At 25.4% G+C, this 14,987-nt stretch overlaps 1 protein-coding gene across 3 annotated transcripts in view; it reads left to right on the top strand.

Moving 5' to 3' along the window:
* LOC129960470 (HEAT repeat-containing protein 5B-like) overlaps nt 1-10,747 on the top strand; it is a 47,578-nt gene extending 36,831 nt beyond the window's left edge. For all 3 annotated transcript variants that reach the window (XM_056073949.1, XM_056073941.1, XM_056073932.1), the window contains 8 exons: nt 679-930; nt 1,627-1,789; nt 2,171-2,286; nt 2,868-3,164; nt 4,691-4,912; nt 6,289-6,440; nt 8,586-8,811; nt 9,770-10,747. In XM_056073949.1, the coding sequence (XP_055929924.1) occupies nt 679-930; nt 1,627-1,789; nt 2,171-2,286; nt 2,868-3,164; nt 4,691-4,912; nt 6,289-6,440; nt 8,586-8,811; nt 9,770-10,101 (1,760 nt within the window). In that variant the 3' untranslated portion in view covers nt 10,102-10,747. The remainder of the gene's footprint in view (nt 1-678; nt 931-1,626; nt 1,790-2,170; nt 2,287-2,867; nt 3,165-4,690; nt 4,913-6,288; nt 6,441-8,585; nt 8,812-9,769) is intronic.
* Nucleotides 10,748-14,987: the final 4,240 nt, after the last annotated feature.

Genomic DNA, 14,987 nt, shown 5'->3' with positions numbered 1-14,987 from the left:
ATTCTTAAAATAAAATTGAACTTCTTTAGCATTAAATAAACTGTGAGATACATCCTAAAAGCAAAAGTAATTAAAGCTAGTAAAGTGGTTTTTTTGGAAGCTCTGAAAGTTCATTTTTATGTAATTAGATTTGCAAAAGTGTGTGATGAATTAACCACATTTAAAGCTGAATTCAGATACAAATAAATATGTTTATGAATTACTACAATTTGCATTTAAATAATAATATTTTTTGTTATATTTACTTAAATGCATGTGTATAATGTCCTAAATTGTTATATTTAAATTTCACTTATAAATTAAATTATTTATGCCTGCAATTTTAATATAATATATTAAGCATATTTATTATCAGTTTAAGTAAATTTGTGTTACCTTCAGTTCTGTATTTCTTTGCTGTAGAAACTGTATAGGTGCATATATTGACTTTTTAAAAAATGAAATAGAATATTAAATTGATTTAATTAAATTATTTATAACATAATTTAAACTGTCTTCATTGAATATTAGTACTTACTGTTTCTACAAATTAAACATATTTCAGTTGCATATACAAATTTATAAAAACAATTTAAGAAATACATGCCTTGGAGTAATTTTCAAAATATTGTATTGAAATTTCTTCATGTGTACTTTTTCCAAATCATTAATGCAGTTGAAAACTTGAATATATTTCAGAATTTCGCTCACAGCTACCTCATGAAGGTGGAGCATTCTATAGCTCAGATACCATGGACACAGTTCGTAAATTTTATAAAGATACTTGGCCTCCAGTTTTAAATGCTGCTACTTTGTGGCTTTGTAATGGTGGATTTGAAGAGACTGGTAGGACTTCGGTTCCTAACTTACCAAGAAATCTCCATACATATGTTGTTCAATCTAATAAAAGCACAGAAGAAATAAATGCTGATTATTTTCATTTGGTATTTGGTAAGTAAATTTTGTTCAATTTATTATCTATTGTATTATTTGTGTTGTAGATGGTTATATAATATTATTTCTATTTTGCAAATGTGTATATCTTTGGTGAAAATGTTAACTACTAATTCTGCATCTAATTCTATAGCTTATTTGATAGTGTATGTTTGTATCATATACATTGCAATGTGTATGATACATTAATAGATAGGAAAGTGAAATAAATATCAGTATTTTCTTTATTACACAGACTATAAGTGGCATATTTATGTATTGTTAAATTGTGTAATTAGGTTAAAAATTATTCAAATAATATTAAAATTTAAAAATCTTTATAAATTGTTATTTTTAAAGGCATTAGGTTTCATTCTTTCAGGAATATTTACAATGCTTGATGGGTATTTAAATATTCATAGAGTATTTTTTAAATTTAGATTATTGAAGATTTAAATTTCTTATTTCAAATATAAAAGTGATCATGTTGATCACTGTAATGAAAATTGATTGCAGCAATTTTGTGAAGATTTTCATATAATTAGGGTAAATATGTCAGCTTTTTTTCTCTTAGAAAAAGGCTGCATTCAAATACGTTTTATTTACTTATTGTTGTTGCTTTTTGCTCAGTTAATTTGGTGATGTGTTTTTTACAGTGACTTAATTTAAAAAAATGATCAAATTTTTATTATAAAAGTTATTTGTATTTTTTAGGAATCTGCTTAGAAGCTTTATGTAGTCCATATTCATCTTCTTCCATTGACTATGTTATGATCTGCCTTCATTCATTTATACAATTATTTAGTCATCCCTTACCTTCTCAAATTCTGGGTCAAGATTCGCAGTTATCTGTTGAGTTGGCCAATGTTCTACATAGGTAGTGTAATTTACTTTTTTATATGATCATAATTTGTAATTTTTATAATTTTTTAAATAATTTATAAACTTTGTAATTGTATATAATATTTTTATTCATTTTCTTTTCATGATGACTTATATTTTAAGAATTCTGTGTTTTATAAATTAATATTTGTTTCAGTTTAAATAGTAACTTTTAAAATCTGCTTTCAGTGTAATTTATTATCTGTTTTTTAGACTTTCAAATAATATTTGAAACTTCATTTCTTACCTTACTTATCTTTTAAAATTGTTATAATTTAAATTAATTTTTTCCCCTATAATTATTTTGCTTGATGTTTTTAAAGCAACATTATTTTATTAAAACCTGACTCATTTCCTATGTATATATATTTTGTAGAATGCTGTTAACTAGAGAATCTCTTGAGAGCCAGCTTGCTGTAATGAAGGTTACTCAACTTCTTGTTACAGCACATAAAGATTTCATAGAAAGTGAGCGCAAGAAGCACTTAAAAGGTGAGTGAATTTTAATAGAATGAAACATTGGCTTACAAATTTTTTAGCATATAATTTCAATTATTGCTTATTGTTTAGCAAAAAAAAAATGCTGCATTGTTTTCTTTTTATATATTTTAAGAAATTATATTTTAGTGAATTCTTGACAATGCTTTAAGTTTTAGTTTTATGCATATATTACATATATTATGCTTTAATAAAAGAAATTACATACATTATTTAATACTTCATTATGCAATATTAATCAAATAATATGAATATCATATGGCAAAAGGTGATTATAAAAGTTATTTATTTGTTAATGTATTTGTTAAAAGTTGAAGACATAAGTTAAATTAATTGTTTTATAACTAAATTAGTTTTTAAAGCAACAAAAGAAATGTGTATAAGTACATGCTGAATCAAAGATTTTATTTTGATCTTTGATTTAACTAGGCTATAAAATTTTGCATATTTCCATTTTATTTGTAAATAATTTATATGATATTTACATATAGTAAACTTTTTTTTTCAAAATTATTGTATTTTTTGCATTAAAAAAATTTTTTTTACTATTTTAAAATTAAAATTTATCTTTCCAGAGTTAGCTCCTGCAAATCAAGAACCCAAGGATCTTAATAGTGAATTAGCTTCTCTTGGTGAAGGAGGTGAAACAGGTGTTATTACTCCTGAAAAGTCCGTTGTGTTTTCTATTTTAGAGAACTGTTTGTGTCTTGTAGTACGTCAGCTACCTCAAATCAGTCCATCTTTGGCTAGCAGTACTGGAACTGTTGTTCAAAACTCTAAATGCACTAAAATAATAACAGAAGAATCAGGATTATTGATATTAGCTGCATTGAAAGTTGCTGTTCAACTTCCTGTATTGTGCTCGTATGCTGGTAAGCAAATTATATAGTATTTTTTCTTCATATCCATTACATGATAAAGAGAAAATTTGACTAAAAATTCATTAAGGAATTATTTTAAGTAGTTGTGCTTTACTTATCTTGTTACCTGTTGTATTATATATTGCTTCTTTTGGTTTATAATTTTGCTTTAATGTTACTAAGTTGAATGTAAAATATAATTTATATTATTTGCATGAAAAAATATGTTTATAAACAAACTAAATCGGTGAATTAAATCATTATAAATTATAATACTAAAGTGTTTTACATAAAAAAAAATGTTGTATATTTTCTAAAGAAATAACTTTTATGGCATTACATGTTACTGGTTAATTATAGATGACTTAATTAGTAATGCTGTATAAGCACACAAATATATCATGAGAAATATATCATTTTCAAAAGAAGAACAATAAATGTACAGAAAATTTAATACAAATTTTGAAAGTTATGAAATTTATAAATAAAAAAAGATATATGAAAGTAAAAAAAAAAAAAAAAAACGATAAAAGTACTGTATGTTTAGGTTTATTTTTTCGTATAGGTGGCATGGTTGAAAATTGTATACATCTCAATAGCTTGGCATAGTACATGTTTAATTGTCTAATATTCAAACAAGAATTTTGATTAGAAGATGAAAAGATATATGAAAATCATTAATTGATATTGTCTTTTCTTGTTTTCATTATAATATATATGTATGTTTGTTTGTTTATAAGTTTAGTTATTTGCTTCAAATAAATAATTATAACTATTTAAAAAGTTATATTATAAAATTTCTCATAGATAACTTTTTTAATACAAGAATTCAATTTTTTTAAATTATTTTAAAAATTAATTCATGCTATTAGATTTATATTTTATTTGTATTAATTTTCTTATATTTTAAGCTTACTATCATTTGTATTTGATCTGTATTATTTTAAATGTTGTGTTCTAATATGTGTTGTTTTTTACTTAAAGCATTTGTTACTTTATTTATCTATATTGATTATTAGGTAAGTATTACACTTAAGATATAACTTATATATTGTTTAAAATAATGGCCTGAGATTAGTAATACGCTGGGATAAAAAAAAAATTTTCATGTATTTGTTCTTTTACAATCCTAATTATTAAAAAAAAACATTGCATCCTAATAAAATTACTTATTTTAAATTAATGAGTTTTAAAATTAGAGACTTAGAAACTGAATGTTATAGTTATTTCCTAATTAATGAGTTTTAAAATTAGAGACTTAGAAACTGAATGTTATAGTTATTTTCATAAAGGAATGAAAACTAGTAAAACTATTTGTTTTTAATCATTTCTTAAAGAGTTCATTGCTTATTTTTTAATAAAATTTGAATTTGAGCAGCATAATCCTGATCAACAATTAATTATATGTCATGCATTTTTAAACATTAGAACTTTTAACATTATGAATAAACTTTTTTTTTTTTTAAGTGAGTTGAAATTTATTTTCTTTTTTTGCTGTTATTTTTAAATTATTTAAAAAATTGTCTATGATCTTTCAGCATCAGCAGGTGTAGCTTCCATTGCTTTACATTTAATTGTTGGAGTTCTGAAAGAAATAACTGTTGAACAGATAACTAGTTTACAGTCTTTTGTTCAAGGCACTTTAGACTGTCTTGAAGATTTATGCTCCAGCTCAATGTTAAAAAATGTTGCTTCCAGAAAAGACTGGATTAGTCTTCTGCAGAGTGGATTAGCTCATCTTACACATTTTTCAAAATCAAGTAAGTTAGTTGCCTAAAAAAGTGTTCTCATAACTTAAATTAACTCTTGGGCGATTGAATTTCTTTTTAAAGAAGTGAATATTATAAAAATTGTTTCTAGCACATAAAGTTAGAAGTCACATTCTACATAAAAGTAGGTGATTATTAAAAGTAGGTGATTATCACCTACATAAATTATTTATTTATGTAGGTGATACCTGAATTTGAAATGATAATTTTTATTTTCAATAAATATTTTCATAACTTTTTTTACTACACTTGATATGCATTTCAGAAATTTTTATTATTATAAGAGCAGGTTTTTAAAAAATTATTTATTTAGTTAGAGAATAGAAACAGAAAATTATAACAATCTACAAATTAAAAGTATAACAAAAACATTAGTGAATGAATAAGAAAGAGAGCAATAAGAAGAAATGGAAATAGCAAAAAGATAAACAAGTGATAATGTTAGAAGTGGTGAAAAATTGTGTTATGAATTTTGAATGCATAATTTCACAGCAATGTTTAAAATTTCCGCTTATCTATAATTAAGCATACTTAAAAGTAAGATTTGCTGTTTTTTAGTTAATCTGTTCTTATAATTTTGGTGCTTTAATAAAAGAAAATAAAAACCAACGTAGCATTTAAACAGTGTTATTTCCCATTTATCTTTTATGTAGAATGTTGCTTGTGTTTCACTTGATATATTTTCGTTCCGGATATATTTGTCAAACATTTTAATGTTTTCATATTGTAGCAAAGTTTCTACCTGAAATTTTGATTAGACAATTTCTAAAAATAATATTTTATTTTTAGAATTGATTAAATATCTTTAAATCTAGTTAATGATACTGCATTTTATATAATGGTAGATGCTGTGGTCTTGATGGGCACCAACATGTAACTTATTTATTGAGCTAGGTATCATATTTTATGAACATTAAAAGTGCATCAGTTAGCAAATGCTGCTTTCTAGCAAGACAATTTTGATCCATTCCGAATTTGAAAGAAAATATTTTTCCATTAATAATACCTAACTCTATTTAGTAAAAGTCATTCATTTATCCACTCTGTTTTCCAAAGAATTGAAACATTGTTTTGTGCTACTAGATTTCTTTGAAACATGATGGTAAACAAAAATACTGTTTAATTGTGTGTGTGTGTCATTGGAATTCAAGAGATTATGTGTATCATTTTGACTTTTAGATTTGGAAAATTGAGTTTATTTTCAGCTAAGATAAAGAGAGAGAAAAATTTCTACATAGTAGCATGCATTATTTATAAATGTTTAAAGTTTATGGCTATGACTCTAATTAGAACTATTTTTATTCCATTATGTATTTTTTTGCAATAAAGATTAGCATTAACTTCAATGATTTATGGATTTTTTTTAGGCATGATACCTGCAGATACTAATGATCTGATTGCCATTTTATCAATCAATGTTTATATAACTTCGGCACCCAGAGAAGTGGTTTGTGCTCCTAATTTGAGACAACATTGCATTAATACTTTTAAGCATGCGCTTCAACAAGATGGAACAATAGTAAGTATTGCTTTTAGTATTAAGTATAAGAAATTTAATAATTTAATTTTTAAGAATAAAATTGTAAATTTGATTGATTTGAGTAATTATTTTAATTCTTTGTATATGACATTCATCAGAAAGCTCCTAAAAGGGTTATGCTTAAGTTAATATTGGAATGAAATTTATAGGGTTTTTAAAAAGTAAATATTTTATACAGAATTTGATGGTATAAAGATAGCATAATCATCAATAGCATACATTTTGAAGAGTAACTTTCAATGTATACAAAAATATTTATTCCTCCAAAATGTTGTTCTCTCCTCCCTGTCTTTTTTTTTTTTTTTTTCCTTTTAATTTGTTGAAGAGCATTGATATTTAATTGTTTGAGGAACATGACATTAATTTTTGGATATGTTATATGTTTAAACCTATGTAAAACCTATGGAAGATGTAAAATAGTTATATTTTGTGATATATATGTCAGTCATTGAAAAATGGAACTTGTTATTAAGAATTCAGTTAAACTCAATTCATTTTGTCTAGAAATTAGTAAACGAGAATGATATTCAAATATTTCTGTTAATTTATAATTGGAGGCAAACATAAGAATTTAAAACAGGGGTGTTTGTGCTCCGGGGAAACCCCGGAATTCCGGGGATTTTGAACTTCGATACCCGGAAATTCCGGGGATCGTCGTTCAAAATGAAGTAGGAATAATAATGAATTATTTATTTTGATCTGGGTAATTTTGTTTGCTTTGAAAGCAGAAAACGCAAGGTCAGTGTGTGTGGTGAAAACTTTTCCTTTCTTTCTCCAAAGGCAGTGATAATGCGTGAAAAGGGGGAAAAAACTTCTTTTTTGTTCTTTCCTTATTGCGAGTTATGACTCATTCCCCCGGTTCTCGGACATTCTCTTCTGGATTCTTTTCGGCAAGTAGGCGCGGCAGAAAAAAAAGGGAGAGACTTCGTTCGACCAGATGTGCGATCACGTGACCTGGGTTCAAAGGTCTTAATTTTGCAAAATTAATGGTTATTAATTTTGCAAAAAAAGTAATTCATTGAACTTTTATAATTAGGTCATTCAATACTTCATAATCGTAATTTTTCATTTCTCCCCCTCCCCTTCTCGAAACTCCAAAATGTCGGTAGTAAGTCCGTAAAAGTTTCAGGGGATTTTTTGGGGTCCCACAAACACCCCTGTTAAAAGATCAAAATACAAAAGTTGCTAATTTTGAAATGTATAGATGCATTAATAAAATAATTTTTGCTTCTTGTGTCAGTAAAATATTTTATGTATGCATACATACATCAAAATCAGATATTCTAATGCTGCATTATTTATATCTGCTATTGCATGCTTGCTAGAATATTTCATCATGCTGCTGCTGAATTATTGACTTGAATTATAAATATTATGCTGTTTTATATACATGTGTGTGTTTGTAATATATTTTAGCAGTTACATAGCCAAACAGATGAAACTTTTGAAATCTTAAAACTTCAATTTATTTCACCATAGGAGGCATAATTTATATACAAAGAATAAGTGGTAAGAAATACATATGTCTACATTGTAACACAAGAGCAGAAGAGACAGTGGTTTTACTATGAATTGAGTGGCCCTTCCCTGGTGTTATGATGAAATTTTGATAGAGATTTCTTTGATACATGTAGTCATAGGAAAGAGAATTTTAGATATCTTTGAAATAATGTTGTATGCATTAAGGATTTTTGTCCCTTCACTCTTGAGCTTGAGAAAATGCTGAAGTGAGCAGTTTTATAGAATGCATGTAGAATTAATTAAATAAAGAGTGGGAAATGGATAAGGAAGTAAGAGAACATTTTAGAATGAAGTGAATATGAGCTAAATTAAGATAAAAATTAGGAGATTAACTAGGATTAAATTAGATTAAGAGATATCATTACACACACACATGCACGCACATACATATCTATATATCCAATTATGAGTTATATTAGAGAATTTGAAAACCAACTTAGATGATCAGTGGAATACTCCTTTTGAAAAAAAAGGGCTAAAAATTATTATAGTTTAGTGCTATAATTTGTAATTACACATTTAATATAAAAATTACAAATCATTAATTTCTTCTTTGAAAAGATATTTTTTATTAAAATGATTTTTGCTAATCTATTATTTTAGGTTCAAGTTAAAGCTATCTCTTGCCTTCAGTCTGTTTTTGCTCATCCTGATATGGTTGTTGTTGGTCCCTACATACATGCCTTGTGCCCAAAACTTATTGAATTAATTGGCCAATTTTCCAGTGAACTTTCTTCTCAAACAAATTTTCCAGAAATCAAAGTACTTGCAGTGAAAGAATTAATCCACACACTTAAAGTTTTAGTAGATATTGCAGCTAATGACAAAAGTGAGTATAGAATTTAATATTTCAATTTATCTTGGTATATTATATTTTAGCCTATTGCTTCTTATTACTCTTCTATTTACTTTTTGAAATATTATCATGTTTGTGGGGTACTTAAATAAATGAAAGTTCCTTTTACATCTGAATGTATGATTTATTAAAATATTATTAACAATTAAATTTAAGCTACTTCAAATTGAGAGTTCATATTTAGACATCTAATATTACATCAGAAATATTTTAAGAATATGTTTCTGCTTTAATTGTTGCATACTTCATTATTATTGGAATAAAATATTAAAACATACTGCCCTAATATTTCAACTCTTAAATACTTTTATTTATTATATGTGGATAATGGTAAAAAAAATATATGGTATAGTATTATTAATACATATACTAATTTTTAAATGTTTGTTTTTTAATTAGAAATATTTTTATATTCTTTATTGTTTTCTTTTACTTTGAAAATTGTAATGGTATATTTTCACCTTTAGCCATTGCATTATGAAAAGCTATTTCATTTATGTTTTGTAAGATGTATTTAATATCCCCCCCACACACTTTTAAAAAAATGATAAACTATCTTCAAGCAATTTTCAGAAAAATAACTGAAAATCTGCACTCATATTCACTTTCTGAAGAAAGTAATCTAATTTTTTAAATATATGTACATTTTTTCCAAAGGTTATTCTTGTCGATTTTAAGGCAAAGAATATTTTTAAAAATAATTTAATTTTTAAGTTTTCAGAATATATTTTCATTTATTTCTGGTCTAAGGAGAAATTAATTAATTTATTTAATTTATGAACATGTCCAGTTTTAATATGTTTGATATGTATTTAACTCTCTTTTACTGTATTTATGAGATTTTAAAATGCATAAACAGTCAAAATTGTAATATTTTAATATCTGTCATAACTTGATAACCAAAAAAAAAATCGATTTATTTTACTTTTAGAGCTCTTAATCGTTGGATTGTATGTTCCAACATTAGTCAGTCTTCTGATTGATCCAGAAACTTCCCAAGTGTCTTCTCCATCCAGAAATACTATTCACCAATGTGCATTGCAGCAGCTGATGAAAATTGGACCACAGTATCCACAAGAGTTTCGCACAGTTGTTAGTAAGAATATTCGTTTGAAAAACCGCTTGGAAGCTTGTATACGGGCTGCTCATATGGGATCAGATGCTCATCGAGACAGTTTACAAGAATCAGAAAATCGATCTACCATAAGAACATCATCCCCTACTATTAAACTTAAAACTGATTTTAGTAATTTTACTGGTTGATAATAAAATAAATCATTTTGTTGCATCAGTATTTTTGTATTATTATTATTATTATTTAATTGCAAAAGAGAGAAATCTTGATTTTTATCTTTATAGAATTCTATGTAGTCAGATGAATATATGGATTGTCTTTGAAAATTGTGGTGTTCTGAATTTAGGTTGTTTCCCTATTCTGTTTCAGTGGGAGATTATTTGTTAACTTATCACTAAAGTTTTTACAAAAACTGAGAATTGATGTATTTCAGTTGAAATTTCGTAATTTATTCAGGCTCTTAAGTTGTATCTGAATAGCTTTTATTTCTTGCAAAATTTTGAAAAACTTTTTTTTAATTCTTGAATGAGCTTATTTATGCTGAGTGTATCCAGTGACTGTATTATATATGAATTTGTTTATTTTATTTGAGGGTTTTGTTGCAAACTTATTGCTGCAAATTACTATAGACTTTTGCATTATTTCAGCAGAGGTAATTACAATGTGATTTTTTGATTTAATAGCATTTTTCAATTAATGATTTTGTATTACACTTCATAAACAAAAAGAATGTAATAGCTGATGAGTGTAAAAAAATGTTAGAGTAAAAAGCTATAATTATTTAATGAATCTTGCAAGCTATTTATTGATAAATTATAGTATATATTATTGTGAGTACAATATACTTTTTTTATTTTCTGCTGGAATTTAATTTTGTACTGTCATATCATCTTCAATGCTTTTTTTTTTTTTTTTTTTTTTTTTTTTGCTTCAATTTTCAGATTTTTTTATGTGTATGTTTCTTCATTTTTTGATCTTCTTTCGACCCTTTTTAAGATCAGTGATAATTTTTTTTTCTTTTACATGTTAAGCATTGTGATATGTAATTCTGTTTTTAATTTTCTATTGATATTTTAATGGTCACATTTTTTACTAGCTGTGTGCTTATTGCCTTTGGCATTTATGTGTAATATTTTGTAGTTATGAGATATATTAATCAGCTCATAAAATAATAGAATATCTAAAGCAGATCATGTAATTTTTATAACTTATTTCAAGAATAATCTATTTTTATTTGAAAAAAATAGTCTAAATATACAAATAGTGGTCAGCTATTTAATATGCAGTTTTGTAGTCATATCTCTATTCATTAGATCTTTTTCAGCTGCATGACTTTCTGATCTTGGAATTTAATTTCACTTTTTTGTTATTAGTTATTTAAAAACTATTTCTTCCATATTTTCATTGTTTGTCCAAATTTAATTCTTTAAATGGCAAAACCATTTTTTAAAATATTTTTTGTGTGTAGTTCTGAGCATCTAACATACTTTATTTGTTCAATTTCTTAATATTCTTTTGAAAAAAAAATCTTTGTTAAATATTTCGTTGCCTGATGAAAGATACTATTTAAATCTTTCCAAATTTATTTATTGGTATTGTAAATAATCCCAGCATGAAGGATTAACTGCTAATGAATTCAAGAAATTTTAATGCTGACTACATAAATGGAAAATGTGAAAAAAATTTGTCATTGAAGATGGATCTCTCTTTTAAAAAAAATATTTACTAAAATGATTGAAATAAGCTCTAGTCATTAAAACATAATTCATTGCATTATCATATGTATAACACATTAAGCTAATGATATTTAACTATTTTACTTCTTTGCTACTGTTTATTGAGTTTGGTATTAAACATAACTTATCCAAAAGTAAAATTATATTTTTCCTTTGTTGATATCTTATAAAAATTAAATCAAAAATTATTTAATGACATGTATATACAGTAGACTTGTATTTCACACACCTCCAGTTTACAAATTTATACCATTTCTTCTCTGTTATTCTGTTGTTGGAGATGAATAATAAAAGGGAGGGGAAGATGCAGAAAGAACTTAAATTTTTGTAATCTCATAGCATTATAAAGCTTTGAAAGTGATATGGATATCCCTCCACCCTTCATGTAGTGTTATTATAATTAACAAAAATTTCCAAGTAATAATTTCATTAGTGCAAACTAAATCTTTTCAGTTACTAAAAAATATCTGACCAATATAAATCGAGTATTAAATCCAAATTTATCATGAGAGATGACCTATAATATATATATATATATGTTTGTGTCTATGTATATAAACACATACACAAAATTAATAGAATTATATTTCTATATTTAAAGCAGACATTATAAATAATGTTCAATCTCATATTAGTGTGAAGGACAAGAATATCTGTTAGCATTTCTATTGTTATTGGAAATGCAAGAGTTTGCATATTAAAAATTCTATTTGGTTGAAATCCACTAATCAATATTCATTCATGTTACCAACTGACGCCTAGTCACCAATATTTTTGAAGACTGTTTGACTGCTAAGATATATGATATAGTTAGCAAGAAAAATACAGCATATTTTTGAATATATATTATTCTCTAATATAAATACAATTTTGTTTAAGAAGTTAAGCATCTTTAAGTAAGCTTGTTTTATTGTATTGTTTACATTACCAACCATCTTGCTTTTGGATAATGGTAACTGTTCATCCATTAACAATATGAACGAGTATTGATTTGTAGATTTGAATAAAATTAATTTTTCATAATATATATCTTTTAGCACCTTTAGTAAATATTACATTTTTGTTTCTACTTTTATCTGTAAATGGATTGTAAAAAATACATGAGATATCAGTATATGTCAGTCGAATTTAATATTTTAAACTGAGTAGTAGTAAATTTATCATTGAGTAAATATTTCTATTTATAAAATTTTTATTCGAGTTTGCAGAAATACAAGTCCACTGTATTGCACCCAATCTAACAAGGAATATCCAATCATTCTAAGAAGCATTTCTGTTGACACAACACTTTTATATTGCATGTATGAAAGTGAGCTCAACTTATGTAAATATTCTATCTCTATACAAAAATGTAATTACAAAAATTAATAAAATATTTTTATACTCTATCTTGTAGTTTATTGTTGCAATTGTGACTAGATTTTAATTATTATGTGAACTTATGAAATATATCTTGACTGTATATATATGTTGACTGGCATTATATCCTAAATTTCAGGCCATTAAAAGTGGAATTCAGTATAATCGACGATTAATATTCTTTACCAAGTAAATGCTTTCGCACTTTTGCTCATTTTAACAAATTCTTTGCTTAATTAAATAATCTGTGTTGCATTTATATTTTTTAAGTTAATAATTCTATTATTGATTTTAAATATATAATTAAGTAAACTGAGCTGCAAGTAAAATGTGAGTGAGAGTATTGAGAACTTCTTATTTAATTTTTAATTTCCACAAAGAAATTGAAGTGTACAAGTTTTAAAGGGGGGGGGGATAACTTTTTCAAGCCACCTAATGCAATGGCTATTTTACAAATCAAAATTCCAATCATTAATCTGTACCTGTTTAATTTTGAATACATATGATTGAATTATATCTTCATCATGATTTGTATTACTATTTTATACGATTTTTTAATGAGATCTTGTAAGACAATGTATGAAAATTCTTACAACACTGGTCATTGTATGAATTTCTGATTGAAAGCGTTAACAAAAAAAGCATTAACTCATTAAAAGCTGACTCATACTGACTTGATACTGTTTCAGAATGCTTACCATCGTTTGAAAAGCCCTTGAAAATTGATTATTTTTTAATGTTTATTCTATAAGAGCTTAAAGGTTGCTTTTTTGTTGTTGTTGTTGTTCAGATGTTTACCTTACTTTCTGAAGAAAAAAAAATAGTTATGAGAAATTAGTTAGTAGCAAATAGTTATGAGAAATTAGTTAGTAGCAAATAGTTATGAGTAAATTGAACTAAATGAAAATGTTAGGTAAAGAAATACTTGAAACGAAACAATTTTTATCTTTTTGTTTACATAGTTAATAAAATATGTATGTTTTTTATTATTATTATTTTAGAATTGATTTCTTATGTTTTTAACTGTTTTCTTTTTTTTTTCTTTGAGGAATTGATATGTCAATAAAGTGGCAGTCTAATGTTTTTTTTTAATCCTTAAAACAATTAACTATAGTGTAATAAAATAATTTTCGATATACAATGGAGACACAAAAAGTTTTTCATTAGAAACTTACATTAAAAAAATTAGATTTTTTTAAAGTCAAATATTATGAAGAGATGAAAAAGCAATAGCATTATTTGGCCCCACTTATTTTTTGTATGCCACTTTACCTGTTATTTTCTTAAGTTAAAAAAAATATTTAACAAGCTGTTGCATATTTACACTTTCTTTACCAGTATCTTTATGCTAATAGATTCTGCAGGATTTTAATTACAGTACTAAGTTCCAATTCATTAAAGTAGAATTTATTCATTTATCTTAATTATTTCTCGCGATAAAGATTCCTAATTCACATATTCCCAGTAGTTGGTTTCCAACCAGGCAGCTGCCTTGGGCTGTAAGCAAGTCGATTAAGAACTTTATTTTCTTAGTTACCAAATAAATAAATTTGTAATAAATATTAATTTTATGAATGATAAAAAAATAATATTAGTACCTTACCAAATTTAATTTATTAAATTCCTATATGTTTTATGACATTCTCTTAGAATATTAATAAAAGCGAATATTTGTGTCTATAACACTGTATAGATAAAAATAAGTTACATTGAACAAGATTACTCATCAAAGTAATTTTTTTTTAAATCAAATTTTTAAGAAGTTAAAAATGTGTTGAAATATGGAACTAAATGATCATTCTTATTAAGAGGAGAATCATAATGGACATTGGCTGGGATCGCAAAACCTACCCATTCCTTACAACAAATGTTGGAGGAAATCTAATTGTTAATCTTGCATAGAAGAAGGGGAGAAAACCCTTCAGAGCTCAGCACCATTTTTGATATGTGAAACAAAGACCTAATTGAATAAAATTATT

This window comes from Argiope bruennichi, chromosome 2 (assembly GCF_947563725.1).
Source record: "Argiope bruennichi chromosome 2, qqArgBrue1.1, whole genome shotgun sequence".
Classification (NCBI taxonomy): Eukaryota; Metazoa; Arthropoda; class Arachnida; order Araneae; family Araneidae; genus Argiope; species Argiope bruennichi.
The sequence above is the reverse complement of the archived record's forward strand: the minus strand, read 5'-3'. Positions and strand labels throughout refer to the sequence as shown.